A 26,805-nucleotide genomic window follows, 5' to 3' on the forward strand; every position below is an offset into this window, starting at 1 on the left:
AGTTCATTCATACTAGAAATATTTTTGCACACTAGTTTCTTATTTGAAATATACAGTCGGTTATGGTCCAACAAGTTTAATGTCAGCACTGCCTCTGTTAGTTTTTCAATTGACACCTTTCAGTGTGTAATTAATAAGATATTGATAGGGGTAATCATATATTTTGTTAGGTGCTGTGGTGGTTCCCCCTTTAGTTGCCCTATATCTCTTTGAGAGCCACATGAGAGGTACATGCTCCCAGAAGGTTTGCATTCACAGCTGTGGAAAAGAGTTGGAGGACAACAGTGAAAGAGTATAGAGGTGGGTAACCATCAGTAAAACCTGGGAGGGTAAAATCTACAAGTGCGTGCGACTCAAACTCTGAAAAACACTGGGTCAATGATCTCTGGTGAGTGCAGGGGGAGCACAAAAAGTTTGTTTGCATGAAGCACAGAGAAGAATACATATGGATTAAGATTGCAATGGTGAACTGTCTATAAAAGAAGGATCATTTAATACTGAATTGGACCTTTACTGGACAAATTATTGTTTATATAAGTTTTGGTGTTTTCGGTTGATGATTCAAGGGTAATAACACAATTTTAGTTAGGTGTTGGAGAAAGTGCTGTGTAAGGAATAATTAGTACATGTGGATAACCTGGCATAGGTTATTAATGAACAGCGGCAGTCTTTATTGTACACGGATCACTATTCTATCATTGAATTTGCTTTGTATTGCAGTATCACACACTGTATGTAACATAGCATGGTGAGCACATACAATTTCAGAATAATGTTCCTCAATGTAAAAGACTTGAAATATATCTTCATCTACTGTACATAATATCATCAAAAGATTTCAAGAAATCTGGAGAAATCTTTGTGTGCAAGGGACAAAGCCAAAATACAATAGGGCCCTCAGACGGCACTGCATTAAAAAAAGGTATGATTCTGTGATGGACATCACTGCATGGGCTCAGGAATACTTCCAAAACTAATTGTCTGTGAATACAGTTTGGTGTGCCAACCAAAAATTCAAGATAAAGCTCTATCATGGAAAAAGAAGCCATATCCAAACATGATCCATTGTGTAACTGTAGGGATGACAAGGTAGGCTTATATTCCATTCGCCTATTTATACCCAACCAACTCTTATAATGAAATTGCTGACAAAACACTTTAAAACAGGGGTGTGCAACCTTTTTACTCTCCTGGGCCACATTGGATGAAGAGAAATTGTCTTGGACCACACATAAAATACACTGACTAGGTGATAAGTAGAAAAACTTGATCACTGATATAGATAAAGTACCTATCTGAGTGATAAAACATATTTTTTTGTAATATTTTTCATTATAAAACTAAAAGAGGGCAACATAAAACTAGGACATTATTTAACATTGTTTTTAATAAACTATGCATAAATATCTGGTTTGATGGATGCAGTAGAAATTCTCAATGAATTCTCAAAGTGCTCATCAGATTTTGGTTTTAATTTTGCCCTTTGTGTACTTCATCCTTGAAAACAGTTGCTCATAAATATAGGTGCTATCGAAAACTGATGATATGAATATGGCGTGACTGTGAAAAGTGGGATATTTTTCTTTGTGAAGATAAAACTTCTAAAAGTCCAGTAAATAGATACTGTCACATTTTCCATTGGCTGCATGTGTAAATGCACTGTTACAATTAGAAAAAAAAAATAAAATTTTTGTAAGTTTACGTTTTTAAGTAAGTTTTGTGTTGGTCCACATTCATAGCTGACTTGGGCCATATGCAGCCCGTGAAGGTTAGACACCCCTGCTTTAAAAGATGTAAGAGTAGAAGATGTCACATTTTCTAGTCATTGTTTAAAAATTTCTGTGGAATGATCCCCAAAAGCATTTGAGAGGAGATACATGTCTAATACAAACAAGATAAAATCCATATAAGCAAAGAGAAAGCAGTAGGTTTGTCACTCATGGATACATTTAGGATTATTTATTAAATGGGATGGAAATCTACCTTCAGTGGGATTGATTTACTAAAACTGGAGAGTACAAAATATGGTGCAGCTGTGCATGGTAGTCAATCAGCTTCTAATTTCAGCTTGTTCAGTTAAGCTTTGACAATAAAACCTGGAAGCTTATTGGTTACTATGTAGAATTGCACCAGATTTTGCACTCTCCTATTTTTTCAACCACAATATGTCTGCTTATATAATGGATTAAACTGTAAGAATGTAGTGTATAAAACCATAAGAAATATATTTCATAAATGTATTTTTCAGCAGTGTAAAAAAACACACATCACACTTTCTAAGTAAAATTTATTTAAATCAATAAATTAGTGAGGTACATAATTGTTCTATTGCAAACGCATCTATTTCCAAGTCAAGTTTCAGTAGCTCAAAGCATTCTCCTAACCCTTTATAACTAGAATTATTCTTCCCCCTAAGACAAAAATACCCCTCTTTCTGATGATCCTACAGAGTGAAGGAGAAGCAGGTAAATGTCTGCTTTGAGGGGGAACCACCTACATTGGATGCAGATCCTAACTCCATGCTGGTGCATGCATAGCATTCGTATAGGAAGTGCAAGGTCCGATTATCACCAAGCACTAGGAGGCAGGGGGCACCAACCAAGGAGGACCCCACACAGCAAGTGATGCATAGGCAAGGGAGGGTGATTAGGTGAATACAATTTCACTAACAAACCTATATGATCTGATTTCTGGACTGAATTACTGGTAAACTTGTTTTCCTTTGAGAATGAAATGGGTACATAGTGCTATTGTATTGTAAATGTCCACAGAAATGCATATGGGGAACATCTTTTTCCTTCCCTGATTAGACTTCACCTAGCCTCTCAAAGATAATGCAGGGAACATTTACAAGTGACTGACAACAGAGGCCAACAGTGTGCAGTGAGGTAGATAGCCAGGTTACATACATACATTGTAACTCCCATTGTTGTATGGGAAAACGTACACACTGGACCAACAGGTAATGGGCCATTAACATTGAGAAAAATCCATACCATCCCTATAGCACTGGACTAATAGGATATGTGCTCTGAAATTTAAAAAATAGTGGGTCATAATAAAATATATCCACTGCCTAAGTAAAACAAAAAAATGTTCCAAAACATTTTATAACAGGAACCTTCAATGCGATGAACTGTCACTCTTCACAACTTGAATTCTGCCAAATGGGCAAAAGTCAGCAAGTGAAGGTGGCAGTTTACTAGACTTTTACTGAATGCTTCAAGCTCCAAGGATGCCTGCATGAAGATTCTTTTTTTCTTTCTCTCCAAACTCACAAGCTATACATATAAATCATAGTCAATAACTGTGAAAAATTTGCATACACATACGGCAAAAAAGACCAACTGTTTTTACAAAGGCATCTGCTTCCATAATGGCACCACAACTTCTACTACCCAGACAATTTAAATCAATGATCTCTAGATGCACATGGCTGTACAGGCATCACCTATGCTCAGCAAAGTTATGAAAGATACATTTTAAGAGCTGGTAAAAATACAAATAAATCTGTGGTATAAAATACCACACTTCAGTCTTATCTTTGTATATAAGATTTTAAACATAGTATCCATTGTATGTGAATGTGTGCGGTGTATACAGCAGTGTGCACCTGGAGATTAGCTACTGTATATAATTAAAGCCAAATTCCAGGCAAAACCTTCTATTTGGTTTTGGATTGAGTAGGGAAGGGATACAGCATCTGTCAGGTGTCCCTACTGTGGAGAGCTTAAATACATGGTAAGTCATCAGCACACCACGTTGCTTGTCCAAACCAAAATTAATGATGTTTCAGAGTCACTAAGGGAACTCCTTCTGCAGGAAAAATGAAATCATTGCTTTTGTCTAATGAAGGAGTTCTGTTGGTGACTCTGAAACATTTCTGCGTATTCCCTCTGATGATGTATCACATATTCAAGATTTATATTGCTGGTACCATCCATCATAGTCATTTAAGCACCCTTTTTTTGATGACTTTCTTACAGTAATGAAATGCACCTGAAGCAGTTGGTAATCCATCAACCAGGATGCAGACAAAAACAAAAACACAATAGTATGTTTAGGAAGCATCAGAGTTTCAATGGGTGTCTATGCTTTCCTTTCCCAATGAAAACTGCTCTAAATTTCATGTCCTTGTGTCACATGTTGGAGCTGTTTTACCTGTCTAGGATTTGTATTTCTGTCCATCCATTCCTGGATTTCACTCAGCTCTGTCACATAGCACAGCCAGGTGGATCACATCACAGTTAGATACTGCGGTGTCCTCTGCCCTTCCTCAGCCTACTGCCTGGATAGTAAAAAAGCAGCAGCAGGTCATCCTTCTGCTCACCCTGCCTGCTCATCAGCATGTTCTTTGTCAGCACATTTGCATGCAGCACACCTGGTTAGCTCCCAGTCAGACCCAACAAAGATTTCTGCTGTATGGTGCATTGCAAAAAAACTATACCAACTCCAACATTATAGATAAAAAGAGATTCATTAATTTGTGTCTTTAATACCCAAATTTAGTTCAGCTTTAACGCTTCCCAACTCAATCCATAACTGGATAGCAACAGAGCAGCAGTAGGTCATCCTTCTGCTCATCCTGCTTACTCATCAGCATGTTCCTTGTCAATCCATTTGCATGCAGCCCACCTAGCTGGCTCCCAGTCAGACCCAATAGAGATTTCTGCTGTATGGCGCATTACAAAAAAAACGATACCAACTCCAACATTATTATAAAATAAAGAGGTTCAATCATTTGTGTCTTTAATACCCAAATCTAGTTCAGCTTTAATGCTTCCCAACTTAATCCATAACTGGATAGCAAAAGAGCAGCAGTAGGTCATCCTTCTGCTCATCCTGCTTACTCATCAGCATGTTCCTTGTCAACTTCGGCTGGTTGGCTCCCAGTCAGACCCAATAGAGATCTCTGCTGTATGGTGCATTACAAAAGAACTATACCAACAATATTAATGAATAGTGTGGTGCATTCCTTTGTGTCTTTAATACCTACCTCTAGTTCAGCTTTAATGCTTCCCAACTCTATCCATAACTAAAAAAATACCCTGTACTACATGGTGCACACCCATGAGATTGTTGTCACCGCCAAACAGAATCAGTGAAGCTTTGCAGATGATATGTGTATACATTTTTTTCTGAGGTTGGAATGAAACCATCCAGGTGGAGGTGCCCTTGAAGCAAGCAGGTGGAAGAAACTTTTTTTCATTAACAAAAAGTACCTTCAACTGTAAATATGTACAGTACTTTAAGCATGAAACGTAGAATGTTTATTATGAACTTATATGGATATCTATCTTTGATGTATGAACTATGCTGTGCTGGCACCCAGTACAAATTTCCCAGGCTAACCAATATTGCTAATAAAGAAAATGTCCCTGTTTCACCAGACATCATGGATATTTGGATATGCCTACCAAGGAATGTGGCTTATTAAAAGCATGCTATATATGCTGAATACTGGAGCAGGTTGGGGTGAATGGGAATTTACAAATCAGAGATTAAAACAGCCTATGATGTGTTCTGTGTGATCAAAATACAATGTCCTGTTCTCGCATCCTCTCTGTTACTGATGATTGCATAAGTGTGTATAGTTAATACTGGCCATAACTCTTTTATCAGTAAACACAATGCATTACATTTAATGTACGTTTGATAATGTATGCATTGCAAAGTCAAACTACTAAGGAAATGATTAGACATCTAGTGTAATTTGAGGTATGGTACCTCAGTGCACATGGGCATTGCCCACCAGTTACATGCTTAGGGAGCAGAATAGAGGACATCATGCTATGTGTGTGTTTCCGAAGGACGGAAGACAGAGCAATGCAGCGAAGCACAATGCTTTGCATATATTTAAATAATGCTTCTCCTACAGAGAAAGCTGTGCAAATAATATTATTGATTGAACAGGGATCTTCCCCATAAACATAAAAATGACGTACTACATTCTACATCCCATCATAATCTGTAGCGAGCTGCATACAAGCATCAATCACACTCAGAATCTCTGCATTCTACCATGCAGGTACAACCAGAAATGTATGTTTGTGTAAAGATAGTTCAATGTGTACATATAGCTTTGTATGGAACATTTTCATTCAATCCACACCAAAAAAAAAAAAAAAGTATAAATTCCAGTGTTTAAAAGTTACAGAGAGGTCAGTAGTTCAAAAGAAAGGTGGAGATAATGCAGTAAATGCATTTACTGATTTTGAGTTCTAAAGTCCTTTAAGTCCCTTTGTTTAATAATATTTACAATGTTTAATAATGAGTTTATTAAATGGGTAGTAATTTTCTGCTATCGAGAAATGCTAGACAAACCTTTTTGACGTTGCACTGAAAGTGAGAGTTACAGTGACAGCTAAATTGCTTATCAACAGAACCAGAATTCTCTATTGTTTGTTTAATAATGATAACAGCAATGTCCTCTAACTCATAAGGTACCCTATGTATAAGAACAATATATGGCAAATCCCCTTTGACATAGAGTCGAGGCCTACCACTCTTCCTCCAACAGGTCTTGCAGTTAGTGCATAGAAGAGGAAAATTGTCCCCTTGGTAGAAAAAGCACTGACAGCATGTTGTATTTAGAGCTCAGCTCATGGGTGGAATATGATCAGCAGTAGACTTTGTAAAATCTAATCACTGATACCTAATGGATAGGTCGTAGAAGTCTGGTTGAAAGAAGATGCGATTTATGGCTTTCGACAAATCCTTTTTTTTTTTACAATATTCATTGCCCTCTGAACTAACTACAGAACTATACAACATGGTAAAGATGAAAGAACAACTTACCACCATGGAAATCTAAGGTCAGGCTATAGAACCAAAGTACATATAGTTTGTGTGTGTGTTTCTTTTCATTAATTGCATGTTTTTATTGCTATCAGTCCTAAATCTCTTTGGGCAGTCTGAGAATCACCAGCTGCAAAATGTGAGCAAAACTTGAGCGTCACCCTGGATGAACTGGGTAGTCAGTGCAAATCTGATTTGAGCCAAAATTATTCCCAAAAGGAAAGCGAAAATTATATTATTGGGTATTTATCTTTACACAAAGAGCATTGGTTTGTATTTTTGTATCAATAACTGTCATTCAGATATAATCACCCACTCATCAACATTCATACACACAGAGATCATCATACAAACACATTCCTATAAAGACATCAGTGTTGTAGACATTCACTGAAATACTTTAAGTCATCAGGTAAGTTCTTTTTTGCCCACACATTGTCCACTCCAGCAGATTACATTTTAGTATTCATAACGAATGTGTCCCTCTTCTTCCTCTGGAGATGAAGTGTGAACAACCAAAATCCATGCTTAATTAGATTGTTGAAAAACAGAGCAAAAAATAAAAAAATAAAAAAAAAAAGACCTCAGCAAAAAGAGCATTAAGTAACAAGCTCAAATTTCATGTGCACCAGTCCACCTGCTGCCCCACACTCAGGAGATGAAAAATCAACAGGAGCAGCATCTGCATAATAAAATCTTTGAGGCACTTTCTAGAGGCTGAGTGTTATACAAAATGGTATTCGCCATTTTAGCAAGACAAGGAAGCAAGAAAGGACAATGCTAGTTGTAGCCACAGTGCAGCTCATTATTGTAACCTGATTGACATCTCAATCGCTTCATAGCCGAGACTAATGACGAGTCTCCTTTCAATGGCAACGTGTCTCAGAGAGAATATATGGCTTGTCAAGTCCTCCTCACCTCTCTGTCACATTAGCAAAGAAATCCCATTTCCAGAGGTCCCCACTGAAATTGCATAAGAATGATTTAGGGTCATTTCTTTTTAAAATGTGGAAAATACAAGAGTCAATCCAGCAAGTTTACATAATCAAAATGACCAAATGTGGTCTTTGTTCCTGTAATTGTAATGAAATACTTCTTCTTTTAGAGCATCTCAAGTCAGGGAACGCCTTTTCTTCATGTAACTCATTCCATATTATTGCTGTCTGAGCGGGAAATATTAAGTGTCTGTGCAGACACGGATATATCTCCTTGATCTACTGGACTATGGTAGTCAGATGTCATATCCTGGTCTATTAGGGGCATATGCAAGGAAGTCAGTGTGAAGGAGCTCACGGGGCCTTTCTTCAGACACTGAGAATAAAAGCCAAGAAGAACATCGAGCTTCTCTTCAATAGACTGGACCTTGAAAAGAAAATTAACCTATTAGATGACAATAGATACTCATAGTAACATCTGATGAATGTAAGAATAACAATTATGTTACCAATTCTTTCCCAAAATAAGGGGGTAAAATAAATCATTTAAGGCTCAGTTTTGAATCTATAATCTAATAGGTTTAGAGCGCTGAGCACATAACTTGTCCATGCAGTTTGATTCACCTGACACAATTTAGTTTAGGCTGTTCATGGATCATTCTTTAACATATTTGACTAAGTCTGTCAAATCAAATCATTTTCAGCATCTGTGAAGAATGTTGTGTGGGAAAATGATAGATGTTACCTAGAACAGCACACACATACTGATGTGGTCCTTGTATGCCGAACATCCATAGGATCTGTTTAAAATGCAAGTGGATAGCTATTGGCTTTTTAATGTTGGAGATGGCATGCACATGGCACTTTCAACTTAAGCCCAAAAAAAAAATAGGATTGCTGACTTACCAGTAAAACTTGGAGAACAGTACAGGACACAGGATCTTGGTCCTACCTTTGAGTTATATACAGCTACCTTCAGGTGACTGGACAATAGCAATAAAAAAAAAAGCCACAGGAACTTCCCATATATAATCCCTCCCACTCCTAACACACCTTAATTTTTGTAGCAAGCAATAGAGAGATTATAAGGAACAGAGGAAAAAAGAATGCCTGAATGTGCACCTGGTAGAACTTGTGTGAACAGAAGCCTGCGTGGCAGCCTTACCAATCTGATAAAAATATACCCGATGCTGAGAAACCATGGAGAATGATAAGATCTTGTAGATCATAGGCTCAAATTATGACTTCTCTATAACCACCAAGCAATGATGGAGCAAGAAGCTAGGAGCTTCAGGAAGAACAAAGAAGGTATGCAACTGCTAAAAAGAAGCTGTAGCCGAGAGTAGGACTCTTATTGTGCACACCATGCCAAGATAGTGGAGAGAAATCTTTTTGTGATGTTTAGGAGCAGGATATTCAGTGGAAAGGATGTCCTGGTTTAGGTGGAGGGAGAAAACCCCCTTGAGAAGAAAGGAGTCTTTAGGTATTAGGACAACGTTGTTCTAATGTAACACTAGGAAATACCCTTTACAAAATAAGGCTGCTAACCTAGAGAACCTCCTTGCCGAATGATGACAAGAAAGGCTGCCTTTCGAGTGAGGTCAGACAAGGGCATATGTCCCCTTATGGGTCCAAAGGTAGCTTCTAAAGCACCAAAAGAAGCAGGTTAGGTCCCACTGAGTCACAGTATTGGGGAAGATGCAACACCCTGCAAAAAGCCTTAACTAGGAAAAAAAAGGCGAATAGCCTCTGAAATATACTGACCAGGGCAGGGATTTACCACATGATGGTACAAGATGCATCCTCGGGAGTACAGTACTTCCAGGAATTAAATTTTCTAGCCTCCACCATGCAAAGTAGACCTTCCAGGTGTGTATTTTTTTTAGAGAAGTTAGCCTTTATGAAGGTAGGGATAACCAAATCCAATAGGCTCCTGTCCTACAGGACCTTGACTTCAATTACCATGCTGTTAAGGCCAGAGACTGAGAAGGTCTGGATGATCCAGAAGGGCCTGCGGAGATTTCATCAGTCCTCCTGGACCAGTTTGGTGCAATAAAAATCACCAGATTGCTCTCCATCTCTATCCTGCAGAACAGATGAAGGAGGAAGGGAAGACATAGCTTAGGTTGAAATTGTCTACCCAAGCCACCAGAATGTCCACTGCAAAGGCCTGAGGGTTCCTGGACCTGGCCACACACCTGTCAAGTTTGTTGCTGAATTAGGATGCTAGAAGATCCACTTCTGCTGTCCTCCACTTGCGGCAAATAGCTTGAAAAACTTTATGGGTGGGAAGTCCATTCCCCTGATCAGTATGTTGGCAGTTGAGAAAACGGACCTGCCAATTTTTCACTCCTATATGTAGCCAGCGAACATGGTCAGAACATACAGCCCTGCCCAAGTGAGAATCAAGTTTTCTTAGAGCAGCAAGACTTATAGTGCATCCTTGATGGTTGATGAATTGTAGACAGCTGTCATGGCATAGCCTTGGCAAAACTGGATTCTGGTCAGGTGACCTTGCAGCTTAGTCCAGCTTCCTCCATCGACCATGTCCCCTGTACCAAAAGGGTATCCAGGACTCCTCTCCAGCCTGTTAAGCTGGTGTTAAGCCGTTGTGAGAACCCTCCATGTCTTTGGGGGAAAGGATTTCCCTGGTCCCAGTGCTGACCCAACAACATCAGGCAAAGTCTGACATTTTAGGGCAGATACATGGGGCTGACCAAGTCTTTTTTTGTCCCATGCTGCCAGAATGTTAAGTTGCAACTGTCTGAAGTGAATCTGGGCATACAGCCCTGCTTAGAAGATGGATACCATCAGATCCAAGGCCTTCATGCAAGTATGAATCAAGGGCAGCCTTGGGACTAGAGGACCTGGGAACAAAAGTAGAGGAACAGAAAATACTGCATAGGGCCATATCAAATGTTCTAGGGATGATTTTGGATAATTGAGGATCCAAATGAACGTCTGTACTGTCCTCTAGGCATTGGCTGATAGAGTTAAGGAGGTCTTTTAACAGTAGATTGTCCAGGTATCCCACAACATGTATCCCCTGAGAATGGAGAAGAGCTAAGTCCTGGGCAAGCTCTTTGTGAAGACCCAAGGTGCTATAGACAGGCCAGAGGGGAGGGCAACAAATTGGTAAAATTGAGCACCCACAGCAAATTGCATATAGTTTTGGTGTAAGAATCTCTGATGTCCACAGAAGGCCTAGGAAGACGGAAGGCAATGATTCCATGTGGAACCTTTGAACTCAATGGAACTCAGATCAAGAATGGGCCAAGTGCCTCCATTTGCCTTGAACTGTGAACAAGTCTAAACAAAAACCCTAAAATTGTTCCTCGATTGAGACTAGGGTAATGACCCTAGTCAAAAAGCATGGAGAGTTTGTAGCCCCCAAAAATGAAGCTCTTGACCTAAATATCTGAGCTTTCTTTTGCCATAAGGCTGACAGACGTCCCTCCACTTTGACAAGTAGGGGCGCTCCTTTAGTGGCAGACAATCACTCTCCAGATAACTTGCAGAAAGGGTGTGTGGTTGAAGGGCCAATGCCAGTTCTCAGGAGAAGGCAGGGGATCAGACTGGGGACAGTTGTCAGAACAGAGCTCCTTAAGTGTAAATATGTGACTTAAAGTTATAATAAATCCTTAGGTTTTTAGGGACTTTCAGCAAATGATTTAATCATTGCTGAGTATGTAGCTTCTTTATCTTTTAATCCTTGCCTATGTTGCAGTTTAAGCTCATGCCATGTCTGATGTCCCAGTACTCCTGCTTCAGGGTGGTTCCTTTCTCTTGCAGCATGCTATGGAGCCACCCTTGCATGCAGGGACTAGAGTTGTGTGCTGTTGTGCACTGAGACAGTAGGACCCGGCAGCATTGAAAGTTGTGAACTGCAAGTGCTGGGGTAAGAATTTTTACACACAGTTACAGGGGAACATTTTGTTTTATTTTGCTCAGCCTGTTAACCCCTTGACGCCAACGTCACACAAATATGCGGCCTCACGGAACTGGGCTTTTTTCGTGGGGCCACATATTTGCGTGCCTGTCTTTGTGCTGGGAGCGCGCCGCACTGCGTGCTCCCAGCACAAAGACCGCGGTGTCACTGAGAGCCCTGGGTCCTGTTCTAACGATCGGGACCCGGGACTCCCGATTCTGGGTCACGTGATCGCTGTGATAGCCTCTGATTGGCTATCACAGTGATCAGTCACTGTACAGCCCGGCCCCCTTGTTTTTTCTCTCTCTATGAATGGAGAAGAGAGATACATTGTATCTCTCTAACTCCTGACATAGAGAGATGAAAAAAAGTTTGTAGAAAAAAAAAAAAAAGAAGATAAAAAAAAAATTATAAAAAAATAAAATAAAGAAAAATTCCTAGATCAAGGTTTGATCTAGTTCTGTGCCAGGGTTAGTGTTTGGGTCAAGGTCAGGGTCAAAGGTCAAGGTGAAAGGTCAGGGTCAAATGTCAGGATTTAAAAAAAAAATGGTATCAGTGTCAGTTAGCGTTAATATCAGTGTCAGTGTGTTTTAGGTAAAAAAATGCGTACTATTGTTTCTGGGCTGTACTACGGGTACAAACAACAAATAACATACACATATATGGTATCGCTGTGATCGTCAAGAGCTGGAAAATTTATTTTGGCTTGTACTATGGAGGTAGGTTATGGTCGTAACAAGAAACACAGCTAAATAAAAAAAATGATTTTTTTTTTTACTATTTTGGGCCAGTTTTCCTTTGATAATAAAAAAAAATTAGGAGCTATCCATTACCATTTACCACCAAATGAAAGCCCAATTTGTCCTGAAAAAACAAGGTATAATCCACCTGGATGTACAAAGTAGTTGTGATGATATGTACGGTTTTACTATCACATGTCAACGTTGCAGAATTGTGCTTAGACATTTAGATTTGTTTTACCCTTAGGCGTGAAGGGGTTAAGCTAAAAACAAGTTGAGGATTTATAACTATTTTAAAGGTTTCAGGATAGTGTGACTTTCTAATCAACTAGGTCTCCTGGAGATTACTATGCTATGGGTATTTTGGAAGGCTGAATTTGTTGGGAGAACCTTACAGCAATCCTAAAATACAGAGATAGAGACAAATGGTGTGGTTTGGTGATTGAAAATCACAGAAAGTTATCACAACGTAAATGATACAATGTCAACAAAAGTGTGATTTCCATGTAATGAACCACATTTGCTTTCATATCTAGAGCATGATAACCTATTCCTACCTGTGTAATCCTTGCTGGTGTAATTAAAAATGTCCACAAGAACAATAGCAGGCAGGCATATGTCCCTGATGGGTTAAACTTGTTCCTAACCTCAGGTCCAGATATGGCTGCATCCTTACATTTTCAGCACAAGTATTGTTTTCTTTTTTTTTTTTTAAGGAAGAAACATTAGAGGGTCCACAATTCTGTTTTAATATCAAATCTTGTTAGAACTACTACTGCTGCTACTACTTAATCTGAAGTGCTACTTGACTTCTTCAATGCATAATGTTCCTGACTTACCTTGAAAACAATTTTCAGACTTTTTTCCTGAATGGACTTTACCATGAGTAGCTGGTAAGCCTTCTCTGACAGCCCAATGTACATGGAAAGCAGAGTTTTTGATAATGGAGTACAGCACAAAAAACATAAATCAGATCAGACATATAATGCAATTTTAAATTAAATTATATGTGGCCATCTTGACATTGAGTCAAGGAAATGTAATCACAATCCAAACATGTTTTTATTTTGGTATATGCACAGTGGAAGGACTTTCTTTATATTTTGTAAAGAAAGGGAAATTAAACTTAACTGCTAAAAATATTCCAACATTTGGAAATCTCTTTTCATTTTGACCCAATACTATGTACAACATGTTGCTTACCTGCTTCTCAACCTTCACCACTCTTCCCATCATACTCAATTCATCAGCAGCATCTACTTCATGTCCAATAGGGGGTTTCTCTCCTTTTTCACGTGGCTTCTTCTCCACTGGAACAGGACCTCGGCCAATAATTTGGTCTACTCTGTGAGTCAACGTTAATAAAACTGATTATATATGAATGCCTTTGGGTCAGTCTTTAACATCATCAAACATTTTACTCCACTTTATTCCACTTACCAGCACTTTAAAAAAAGCATTGAAATCAATCTGATTTTTAAAATTCTAGTTTCCTGACTTATTGCTCACCCTCTCAATGTGCACTGGGTCAATGATCTGGAACCAGTATGTATATTCGGAGTACTGACTGTATGCTGACTTCAGTTGTTGCATGCTTGTTTTGGATCTAGCATATTCTAAAGAAGGTCAGCAATGGCAGTCTTGTGTTTGTCTCATAATAATATTCCTTACATTGTTTTTCAATATGCATCATCACCTTGATTTAAAGGAAAAGACCTCTTCTACTAGACATTTATACATTTTTCAACTAAACCTTCATTGTCAATTACTGAAATTATGCCTGGTTGCATATTTAGTAATAAATATTTGGCTCCTTTCATTTTTTATACGGTTCCCCTGAACACTTTTCCAATCTGTTGATTAGAGCAGTGTTAGGCTTCTACTGCTGTGTAGTACAGTCATGGTTTTACTCTCCTGTGAGTTAGCAGTACAAGGCTATTTTAATTCTTGCTACAGCACTTACTAGTGTACTAAAAAGTAAAAGGATTAATTTGGGCTTTAACGTATATGTAAACCTAAGAACAAAAATGTAATATATTGGAGGTACAGAAAAATACCTACTGATCCTGCCAGAGATGAAGTGTGCTTGTAGAGACCTGTGTACTGCATTGAAATCTCAAAATATGTTATCACATTTCCAGCTATCTATTGTGGACAACATACAACCTCCTAGTAATGGATGGTCATAACCCCTGTCAGTTTATGTTTTGCCATCTGGGGAGAATTCCATCCACTTCCTGTCCCATAGCCAAAACAAGAAGTGAGAGATTATCCCTGCAAATTAAGAGAATCCCTAGGGGACTCCCAGGTCATCAGAACTAGTGTCCCCATTGGAAGATTTCCCCTTTTTCCCTCTTCACTGGGGACAACCAAAATATTGGGATTTTCTTTTACTTTCACTTTCAGTGATAATGGTAAACAGGACAAGTAGAGAGGGTGAATCTCCCTAATGGGGGCACTGACAGCAACCACAACTGACAGGGGATCTAATTCCTCTCCACTCCGTCCAAAACATGGCTTTAGTTGTACTTTAACAGATTTTCTGCATTAAGGTAAAAAATGTCCCAGTAGCAGTATCACCTACCCCCCTTTAAATACTTACCTGAGTTCTCACTTGATCCAGGGTGTGCCTGTCTGTAGCAGCTCTCTCCTCTCTCCCTGAATTCACAAGACAGAGAGGCAGCAGCTCTGTGCCTATCTTCTAGATTGTAAGCTCCAAGGAGCAGGGCCCTCCTATCCCTCTTGTATTGAACTGTATTGTTGCTGTATTATCTCCTGTTATATTGTAAAGCACTGAGCAAACTGTTGGTGCTATATAAATCCTGTATAATAATAATAGCTGCAGTCTTCTCTCCTGTCTCTTCCTCATCTCACAGGGACTCAGGCAGCTACAGGAGCCACTGACTCCTGCTGCTGTCAAACATTGTGAGCAGAGAGCAGGGGGCGGGGCCAAGCTGTGTTGTGTGCGTTTATGGATGCACGCAGCCCAGATCAGGAGTGAGCTTGCAATTCTGCCCCCATAGCAAGTGGCTTGCTATGGTGGCAAGTACAGAAGGGGAGGAGCTGAGAAAGTCAGTGGGAGATCCAAAAAAGGAGGTTTGGGTTGCCCATTGAAACTCCATTGCACAGAGTAGGTAAGTAAAACAAGTTTGCTGTTTTAGGGGAAAAAGCTGCCCTTACAACGGCTTTAACACCCATACTAACCATCCCTGTAACCCTACTACTAAAACTAACCATTCCCAACTTAATTGTATTCCATTTGTTTCCATATTCACCTCTCCTGCACTGGGGTCCTTTGCTCCAAAGATTAACCCTTCCTGCACTGAAATATAGTTTCACTGGAATCTGCTGATTCGCGAAATGGTGCAGTTTCTCCCAATACTAGTTTGTGAAATTATTATTATATACAGCCAGATAAATCAAAGGGGTTTTATTTATAGTAGTATTACAATCCATCCTATTATGTAGTTGACCACTGACCGACACTGGAGGCTTTTTATTCGTCCCAACATATCTAGATGGCCAGCAGAGTACTGCTCAATCACATCCTTCACATCGTATGGACGGAGAGTCTCCTTGAATTTCCTCTTTGCTACAAGGAACTTTAAGATCCTATAGGGACGACACATAGTATAGAAAAACAGTCTGGGTCAGAATATTACATACTTTATTAATGTAAAACTTTTAAACTAAAAGGCATATAATGTAATATAATACCTATAAATGTGCATTTTTATAAAAGGTATTCAAGTGTGCATTGTTTAATCTGTTTTATTTAACAGCTGTCCAGAATATTATTGTGTTTATTCATATCCATTCTGCAGTACATAACAGTATGCTATGCTCACCGAAAGGCTCTGATCAGTGTTTTCACAGTTGGCATTATTTCCTCCATAGTTAGATCACTGGGGAGCCTCTTCTCATCATTACTGTCATCTCCTACTCCCTCTGCTGGGAGGAAAAGATAATGTTCACATAATTGTGGAATTGCAGCCAGTTACTGTCTACCTCTTTTAAAGAGCACACAAATTGCTAAAAATGCAGTTTCCATTGGTGTATGGGTCATTTGGGGATTTCAGTAAAAATGTATGTTGCCCTCTTACTAAGCAACATTAAATACAAATATTACACATTGCTGCAAACAGCAATAAATTTCAGTCTGGCTGTGTACCCCTTTTACTTATCTATGCTGCAGTGGCATGCAAAATGTAGTTCATTACAATGAATTTTGAAGATTTGAAGCTTAGTACTGCATTGGTGTAAAAAACAAAGTTGTAGACACCAGCCCTGTACCCAAGGCATATCAAATCTTATCCCTAAGGCTGGAAAGCAGTAAAGGTGAAGCTCCCCTTTTTAATTACCACTTTAGTTCTTAAAGACATTGGGATCATCTGCACATCTGATGCCTTATGAGGTGGTGATAGACATAAAAATAACCCGTATTAATAATAAAACAAAATTCACATGTGAGGGGGAGAGTAAGCCATCCTCTCACTCTGTGGCAAAAGACTTTATGTTGAAATCGCATTGTGCCCATAGGACAGTTGTTTCTCAATCTGACCTTAACCAGCAATATTCACCTTCCTTGTCACACTTATTTGTATTTAATGATAAATTCCTGTATTGCAAATTGGTACCATGTTAAAAAATAAATAAATTATATATATATATATATATATATATATATATATATATACACACACACACACACACAGTTGTGCTCAACAGTTTGCATACCCTGGCAGAAATTGTGATATTTTGGCACTGATATTGAAAATATGACTGATCATGCCAAAATGCTCTTTTATTGAAGGATGATGATCATATGAACCCATTTATTATCAAATAGTTGTTTGGCTCCTTTTTAAATCATAATCAACAGAAATCACCCAAATGGCCATCATCAAAAGTTTACATACCCTGGAATGTTTGGCCTTGGTACAGACACACAAGGTGACACACACGGGTTAAAAGGCCAATTAGAGGTTAATGTCCCACATCTGTGGCTTTTTAAATTGTCAATGTATAAATAGTCAATGAGTTTGTTAGCTCTTACGTGGAAGCACTGACTAGGCTAGATAGTGAGCCATGGGGATCAGAACTGAACTGTCAAAAGTCCTGCGTAACAAGGTAACGGAACTTTATAAAGATGGAAAAGGACATAAGAAGATGTCCAAAGCCTTGAATATGCCAATCAGTACTGTTAAATCACCTATTAAGAAGTGGAAAGTTCAGGGATAACTGACAGAAGAATTGTCCAGGATTAAAAGAAAAGGCAACCTCAAAAGAAATACAGGCTGCTCTGAAAAAAAAATGGTGTGGTTGTTTTTAAGGAGTACAATACGGTGATACTTGAACAAAAATGAGCTGTTTGGTGGAGGTGCCAGAAAGAAGCTTTTACTGCACCAATGCCACAAAAAATCCCAGTTACAATATACCTGACAACACCTTGACATGCCTAACCAGGCCTTTTTGTGTCATTGATGCAGTAAAGGCTTCTTTCTGGAACCTCGACCATGCAGCTCAATTTTCTTCAAGTGTCATCCTATTGTGCTCCTTCAAAACAACCACACTGTCTTTTTCCAGAGCAGACTGTATTTTTCTTGTTGTTACCTATGGGTTTCCCTTTGTATCCCGAACAATTCTTCTGGCAGTTGTGGCTGCAATCTTTCTTGGTCTACCTGACCTTGGCTTGGTATCAAAAGATCCCTGTACTTTCCACTTCTTAATAGGTGATTTAACAATACTGATTGGCATATTCAAGGCTTTGGACATCTTTTTATGTCCTTTTCCATCTTTATAAAGTTACATTACCTTGTTATGTAGGACTTTTGCCAGTTCTTTTCTGATCCCCATGGCTCTGTATCTAGCCTAGTCAGTGCTTCCACGTAAGAGCTAACAAACTCATTGATTATTTATACGCTGACACTAATTGCAATTTAAAAAGCCACAGATGAGGGACATTATCCTCTAATTGCCATTTTAACACGTGTGTGTCACCTTGTTTGTCTGTACCAAGGCCAAACATTCCAGGGTATGTAAACTTTTGATGATGGTCATTTGGGTGATTTCTGTTATCATTATGATTTAAAAAGAAGCCAAACAACTATTTGATAACAAATCGATTCATATGATCTTCATCCTTCAACAAAATAGTATTTTTTGGTATGATCAGTCATATTTTCAATATCAATGCCAAAATTTCACAATTTCTGCCAGGGTATGCAAACTGTTGAGCACAACTGTATATATATATATATATACATATATATATATATATATATATATATATATATATATATATATATTGGGTTTTTTTTGCAGGCGTTAATTTTATATTTTTTAAAAATAACAATGGCGTGGTGATCTGCCAGCACCTGCACTGTGTTCACAGATCACGGGTATAGTATGGTTTAGACTTGCTGAATCTGCATTCCTTCTTCTGCTGGACATTCTTCAGCCTGCGCATGATCAAAGGATCTATTTATCTGAAACCCTGTATCTTTAACTGCTTTCTTGAATAAATTTAACATGGGTCGGATTTTGTCTTCCTCCTGCTTTGACCACCTGTCTGTGAGATCACATTTCTGCTCCACAGTTCTTGGTCTTGGTTTGCCAGCTAATCGGCAATCATCATCTGAGCTTTCTCATATGTTTCAATTCAGTGTGTTGGCAGTATGACATCTGTAACAGCAGCAGCTGTCGTGAAGACGTGACACACTTCAGCTGCATTTTGGCAAGAGTTCCACACCCCTACTTTTGACCTGAACGAACCACCACATATATGATATAAGTTGTTCTTTTTACAATTTCATGTTATTCATCTGGTTCAGTGGATTGGCTTTCAAAGATTTTTATGGGTATACCTGCTTTATATTCCAAGTGGAAAGTATACACCATGGATATCCAGAACAGGTCTAAAGCTTTATTCAGGGATCACATCATGATTACAGAAGCAACGTTTTGGACCCTTGCAGGACCCCTTCATCAGGCATCTGACATCATCAGGTCACATGCCTGATGAAGGGGTCCTGTGAGACTCAGAAACATTGCTTCTGTTCTCATAACGTGATCGCTGAATAAAGCTTTGGAATATCCATAGTGTGGTGGTGACATACTTTCCACTTTGAAAAGTTTTTGTTCCCAGCCAGTGGTTGCTGCAGCACCCATTCACATTCTCAGCCACTTTCAGGAACATGTGGGTTGGGAATATTATGCCTGCTTTAAATTCTGGGGGGCATAATTACAATGTCTATGTTTCCAGCTCTACCCACAGTAATTTTACAAAATCAAGAGGTAGCCTTTCTTTTACCAATTCTTTCTATTTGTATTTTACAGCATAGAGAATACAGCCAGAGGACAAGGATTCAATTGCTTGGTGAAACTACTGCAGCAAAGGTCTGATCTGAGCGCTCTAGCAGATGAACCCCCACTTAAACATCTAGGGCAGTCAACTGGTAATTCAAACCTCCAAAAATTAAAATGTTAGTATTGGATAAATTTAGCCTTTAACATTTACATTTGAATAAACCTTGTCCGTAAATCATCAGATTATTCCTTTCACAATTTCTGTTTATTTCTAAAACAAAAGGTCCTTGGATACATCAGCAAATCCATTTACTCACCATCTGTCTGTGGTTTTGGTTTAAGCCTTAAAGAAGCCCGAAACCGTGTACGGTCATTAAAGCTCCAACTCTTCTGCACCTTGGTAGGGCTAGGTGATTCTGCAGGAAGGTCTAGTCCAGGAGAAGTGCTTTCTGGAGGAGCCAGATACTGTTTGCTGCGTGCACTCTGTTTTGGAGCACCGGTACCCCGCATTCGATCTTTCAGTCCTACCTTATTGCTAGGGAGTTGGGTAATACAAAATACAAATAGTTTTTATGAAGATTTTATAAAGACAACTTGAAAGCAGATAACTGAGCCATGGAACAGGGGAGGTAGAAACATATTAAGGGTAGTGAAAAGGAAAGAAATAAAAGAATTGTGAGGGGACAGGACAGCGACAGAGAACAAAAGGTATTCTCCTTTCTCTTAAGTATATGTGCCTATTCTTTATGCTACCTCTAAAAAGGAATACTTTAGACACTAGTAGAGGTTAGGAGTCACTGCTTCTTCTAAAAACATATTTATTGATGCCTGTGGGACTTGCAATAAAGTTTAGCCCTTTAAAATGTATTATTGTAAACCTTTCAGAAATCCATGCATTTTCTGAACCAAATGACAACAAACCAGACTGAATTCTCATTATGGTGAAAATATGGTCGGATAGGGGTCCAAGATTAAAACATAAGGTCTTGCAATGTTTGCTAAAGCTGTGGCTTTGACACTGCCCTCACATTAAAGAACAGTGTAAAAACATGGATAACGTATGCTAAAATATCCATACATTATAGATTTCAAAAAGGACCCTGAAAAACAGATTTTAAAAAGACTTTCTTCTTGAACAACAACTCTTTCACCATGTTGAGTACTCATGTCTGGAGTTATCTAACAAGCCATTCTCTGAGGAACAAACCTTCTTTAAATTAGTCCTCCCAGGCAATGAACAGCCTCAATTTCAAAACATGGCCTTTTACATTCCATTTCAAACAAAATCCCAAGACCACAAGACAGATCTGTAAAGCACCTTAGGTATGGCACTTGCTTCACCTGGAGATAGCCTCTTGTAGTGTGTTATAATATACTTCAGTACAGCATGCTGCCAAGGCAGGCGATTCTACAATCCTCATTCCTCTATTGCGATGCTTCACACCTCATTCCTCTACTGCGATCCCAGGAAACCATCTGCATGCAAACACATCTTAAGGACACTCTTAAGTCCTTGTCAGCCATGAGTGCCACCATAGCTGGAGACCCTCATAGCAATGAAAGGGTTTAAGAAATATTGCGACTAATTTAACCCTATGTGTGCCAGCAAAATTGAAAAATGTAAAAATACATTTTTTATGATACAGTATAACTGCTGGTACTTGATGGATTAAATTAAGAACTTAAAGTGTTGGGGGAATAGTCATAAAACAATACATTACAGCATAAATACTATGAAAGATGTCTATATATTATGACACAATGGATGAGGGACAGCTCCAGATAAACAGCTGCAAATGAAAACTTTAATATAGACCTAATATAGGGCCAGAATTTTAGTTTAGGAAACTTTAGCTTGTAATAGTTTGCTCCCTCTTTTCCTGTATCCCAATACATAGAAACCCTCTGGTAATTTTAGCCAGCTTTCTAGATAGGAAGCACAATTCTCGGACCTTCCTTATGTAAATAGAGCTTTTATTTTAGGCTGGTCTTTATGTGGCCAATTCAGACACGCACATGCATATCATCATCCCATTCCAATGGATAAATACCTGGGCTTCCAACCAGCGTACAGACGAAAGAAACTCCGCTTATTACTGTAAAAAGGTCAGTGGTTACTATTACAAAGAGTTCAGTCTGCTAAAGGAAGGCAATTGCTGGAAATACGAATTTTATGTAAAATATAATTTTATATAATGTTGTTATATACACAACAACAAGGTTGTCTTGGGATGTACATTCTTAGTTGACTATCAATCATTTGAACAATTGGTAAAATAAGACATACTTCATCTATGCAACATCAAGTCCTGTATGGATTTAAAATTTTATTAAAAGCCACTTGTTGGCGCATTCCTGTACTTCTAGTCTCCCTATACAGTATGGAACCATAACAAAAGCCTGCTCAAGCAAGACAGAAAACTGTAATGAAACAACACCATAGAGGAGAAATATATCCCTATAATTGGTCATTGTAATCCATCAGCCTGTCTCAGGGATGATAGCATTTACTATACTAAACGAACAAAAAAAATGAGGTATAATAAAAGAAAGCAGGGATTGTAAAGTGAATTTAGTGACAAGGTTAAGAAAGGAAAGTAGGTGACAGTCACAAACAATACACTGACAGTCACAAAACACAGAAGACATAAGACACTTCATAGTCAAAGGGGCCAGCAAACCTGTTTTCAGATGTTCGCAATGCACTTCACAGGCTAAACATTCATATGATGTACCGCATTACAGCAAGCTCTCACATTCTGTTCTGTGTAAACAAGAGATCCTTCAAAGAAAACCACTGCCTACTGTGCTTGATGTATTTACAAATTTCAATTTTGACAGGTACGAGACCTCTTATCTCAAAGCATAGAAGTGAGTTCCAATATAGTGAAAAAATATTTACTGTCATGGTATGCCATATTTATGAAGAAAATAAATGTAATATTATTTAGAGAAGAGCTAAGCAATAATAAATATTAGGATCTTTGAAAGTCTCTTCTTCCAAAAAAATTATTTCCTCTTCTTGCTAGCAACTTTTTTTTTTCTTTGGTATACTGCCTGAAGTGCAGCGCAATTTGCACTCCCGGCACATTCTGACATAAAAACGTTGGGCCAGAAGAAGTGGAGAAGATGACGGCAAATGGAGTGATTAAGAATAGCACCGAACTGTCAATGATGGCATTATGGCAAGAGCATCCCTTAAAAATGGCAATTAAGGCTTGCTTTAAGCACAATGAAGCTCCAGAAAACTCTAGTAGGCATGAATATAATATGCCATGCCTTGGTGCAAGGGTGATCCAATGAACCTTATTAGCTTTACTTACCCCAGTATACTTCTGTCACTGCTTCTTTCTCAGAATTCATTTAATAACCTAGCAGTGAGGCTTATGCTGTCTTTATTTGTGCAATCCCTGCCCTTTATGTACATTTTAGGCTTCATGCTCCCCTATCTCCTATCTAACCTTGCTGCTCTGGGTACTGGTCAACAAGTGCCTTATGGTAAAAAAAAAAGCCATAAGCATGTACTGTACCTATTGTGCAATATACAATACTCTATAAAGTCCAATTTTTATAAATGGTACCAGTTCCCATGGTTTATAACTTCATGCTTCCATGTATATTTAATGTTGTGCATATTTTATTTTGTTTATTTAATGTAAATTCTAACTGATGTAATCTAAGTGACTGATGTTAACTGATGGTAACACATGTAAGCGTGTACAAGCACCTAAACTCAAGCAGTAAAAAACTGTTGGCTTCCTTTAGTATGGTTCTGCATGCTAAGGAAGGCTACTTGTGTGTGAATGCAGTCTATAGTAGCTATGTGAGTAATGGGAAGCAAATAATGTGTAATTACTGATGGGCTCACTTGAAGTTACAAATTGCAATGTCACTTTGTTTACACAAACACAGATTACAGCGAGGCTGCAATAGTTCAGAAAGGAAATTCTTGATGGATTCAATCATGGCAAATAATTTTATCCTAACTGCTAAAAATTCACAACAACCTTTATAAGAGAAATACATAAATACATGGATTATTCTTCATGCCCCTATATGCATTGCTATGCTGTTTTGCAGGCCTCTCTGCCATGAAACGCTTGGACAAACACTGGGCACTTCTAACACTGGCAGGACACCCATACCTTTCCCCTGCACAGAAAGGATGTGCTGCAGATTTCAGAGCAGGGGATACTGGGTGATAGCGAGGAGATCCCTGACAAAGCCTAGCTCCTCCATTTCGGCTGCGGGTTCGATGCCAGGTATCAAACAAAAGAAGTAGCTCTCTGAAGGGTGAATATACAATAGCAAGTTATCTCTGATGGAAATAACAGGAGATGGAAGCAAATGATGAGACAATATTTAAAAAATAAACTTCATCTACATCTAGAATACTTGACATCCCAGAGCAAAATACTATCTTATGGCAGCCAGTAGTTTTGTTATTTATATATACATATATACTTGATATGTTTAATATATATATATATATATATATATATATATATATAAAAGTCATTTTTTTACATACACCAGCCACTTTATTAGGTGCACCTGTTCAATTGCTCGGTAACACAAATTGCTAATCAGCCAATCACATGGCGGCAACTCAATGCATTTAGGCATCTAGATGTGGTGAAGACGACTTGCTGAAGTTCAAACTGAGCACCAGAATGGGGAAGAAAGGGGATTTAAGTGACTTTGAACGTGGCATGGTTTATTGGTGCCTGATGGGCTCACTAGAGTATTTAAAAAACTGCTGATATACTGGGATTTTCATGCACAACCATGTGTAGGGTTTACAGAGAGTGGTCCAAAAGAGAGAAAATATCCAGTCAGCGGCAGTTATGTGGACAAAAATGCTTTGTTGTTGTCAGAGGTCAGAGTTGAATGGATAGACTGGTTGTTGCGACATTCAGGTGGTAGGGTTAGAATTTGGTGTAAACAACATGAAAACATGGATCCATCCTGCTTTGTATCAATGGTTCAGGCTGGTAGTGGGTGTGTAATGGTGTGGGAGATATTTGGCACTGGTAAGGTGCACCTAATAAAGTGGCCAGTGAGTGTATGCATATATACATATATATATATATATATATATATATATATATATATATGTATTAAATTTGTATTTTTTTCCATGACCTGATGGTCTTGTAGCTGCTGCTGTCTACCAAAAGAGCTCAGTTTTAAAGATGGTAAAATATGAATGTTGAACAAATACCATTTCCATTGTCATTTGGTAAAATTTGCATGACTACACATCTGTGAAGGTTCTCACATATCAAGGTCATAGTATAGCTATTAATAGCTAGTCACATTCATCTGGACTTGTTCTCTAAAATTTAAGATGTTTCATAGCATTTCCAAGCCACTTCTTTTATTCTAATGAGTGTCAGGAACATACCCTAGCATTTATATCCACACAGGTAGCAAAGTCACCCTAAAGCCGAGCTATGCTCACCTTGGATCCAGCGATGCAACATTTCTAAGCTCCCTGCCAGATTCTGGGTCTTGATCGCTGGCCGCTTTCATTGGTTGAGCAGGGATGACTTCACTCCCATGCATGCATGGGAGTTCATTCAGATTTGGCATTTATACAGTAAGCTGCGTGTGCGCAGCTCCACCCTACAAGGGCAGAAAGGCAGGTAGGTAACGTTAACGCAGAAGAGACAAATCATGTCTCTTCTGTGTTAAAATTCCTGCCTGGTCACCCTTTTTTATTTTTTGACCTAAAGTTCCACTTTAATACATTCACTATGGAATGATTGCCTAAGAACAGAATGGGATGTGTGAAAGTTGTAGAACCACCCTGTTCTATTTACATAGTCCCATCCTTGGTTTCAGGAAGTCTGTATATATATTAATCCCTGATTTACATGGCTGTAGATTTGAATTGTCAAACTGCTGGGTAGAAATGTTAAAACAGAATTATATGTGGAAGACAGATGGTGTTGAAGGCCCCTTCCCCTGTTCAGGGATAGTTGCTCCAGTTTTCACATTGTACTTTTCACATTCTGTGCAAGGTAAAAGATTCACTTAGCTCCCCCTTTCTCATATTGCCTCACATCCTTGATCTTCAATATCAAGGTCCTATTGCTGGTTTTAGTGGCTTTAGTGAAAAGGATCCTGCCACAGTACATGTTGGGTTTACATTTAATTTAAGGAAGGTTGTGCCCATGTCAAACCTGCAAACCTGTTGCTTGAAGCAACTTACCAGGATCGCTCAAAAGGGCAGAAAAACTACTGACTTGGTTGTACAGCATCATTCCCTTGCTGGCTGGGTGAGTGAAGTGTTGATTCCTTGCTGATGGCAATGATGCAGGATCTACCTTTAATGCAATTCAGATATGTCTCACTCATCTGGGAGCTACACTGCACAAAGAGAAGAGTATTCTTCTTCCTTCTTTAGTGATCCCATTACTGTTTAACTGTTGCTGGCACCTGGATCCCATCAGTGATATTAGGTCAGTGGTAGGGTTACAAGAGTTGCTAGTGTTAGGGATAAAGGGAGGGTAGACTTACAGTGAGCAGTTACAGAGAAAGCAAACTTGAGTGTTAGTGGTATAGTTAGTGTGAGTGGGAGGTTTACAGTGAAGCTCAGTGGTAGGGTTAAAGGCAGGGATAGTGTTGAGGTTAGTGGTAGGGTTACAGGCAGGGATAGTGTTGAGGTTAGTGGCAGGGTTAAAGGCAGGGATAGTGTTGAGGTTAGTGGTAGGGTTACAGGCAGTTATAGTGTTGAGGTTAGTGGTAGGGTTACAGGCAGGAATAGTGTTGAGGTTAGGGGTAGGGTTACAGGGAAGGCTAGTGATAGGGTTACAGGCTGGAATATTGTGGAGGCTAGTTGTATGGTTCAAAGGAGGGTTACTGGTAGAGTTACAGTGAGGGTTAGTGCTTAAAGCGATACTAAAGGCTGTTTTTTTTAAAATAACAAACATGTTATGCTTACCTGCTCTGCACAGTGGTTTTGCACATAGCAGCCCCGATCCTCCTCTTCTGGGGTCCCCCGCCACCGCTCCTGGCCCCTCCCTCCTGTCGGGTGCCCTCAGATCAAACAACTTGCTATGGGGGCACCTGAGCCGCTGCTCTGCGTGTC

General features: G+C 38.9%; 1 protein-coding gene across 3 annotated transcripts in view; it reads right to left on the reverse strand.

The window, feature by feature from the left end:
* Window positions 1-2,270: 2,270 nt before the first annotated feature.
* KCNQ4 (potassium voltage-gated channel subfamily Q member 4) overlaps window positions 2,271-26,805 on the reverse strand; it is a 280,413-nt gene continuing 255,878 nt past the window's right edge. Inside the window, exons 9-14 of one of the 3 annotated variants that reach the window (XM_089673868.1) lie at window positions 23,855-23,995; window positions 20,027-20,244; window positions 16,250-16,349; window positions 15,882-16,013; window positions 13,605-13,746; window positions 2,271-8,160 (exon numbers count right to left, since the gene is read on the reverse strand). In XM_089673868.1, coding sequence (XP_089529994.1) covers window positions 7,942-8,160; window positions 13,605-13,746; window positions 15,882-16,013; window positions 16,250-16,349; window positions 20,027-20,244; window positions 23,855-23,995 — 952 coding nt within the window. In that variant the 3' untranslated portion in view covers window positions 2,271-7,941. Of the gene's footprint in view, window positions 8,161-13,604; window positions 13,747-15,881; window positions 16,014-16,249; window positions 16,353-20,026; window positions 20,245-21,760; window positions 21,806-23,854; window positions 23,996-26,805 lie in introns of all 3 variants that reach the window. The other 2 variants (XM_089673867.1, XM_089673869.1) reach the window with 2 other exon arrangements.

The sequence above is a fragment of the Staurois parvus genome, unplaced genomic scaffold, assembly GCF_062004578.1.
Source record: "Staurois parvus isolate SC_StPar_1 unplaced genomic scaffold, SC_StPar_1.0 ptg000145l, whole genome shotgun sequence".
Taxonomy (NCBI): Eukaryota; Metazoa; Chordata; class Amphibia; order Anura; family Ranidae; genus Staurois; species Staurois parvus.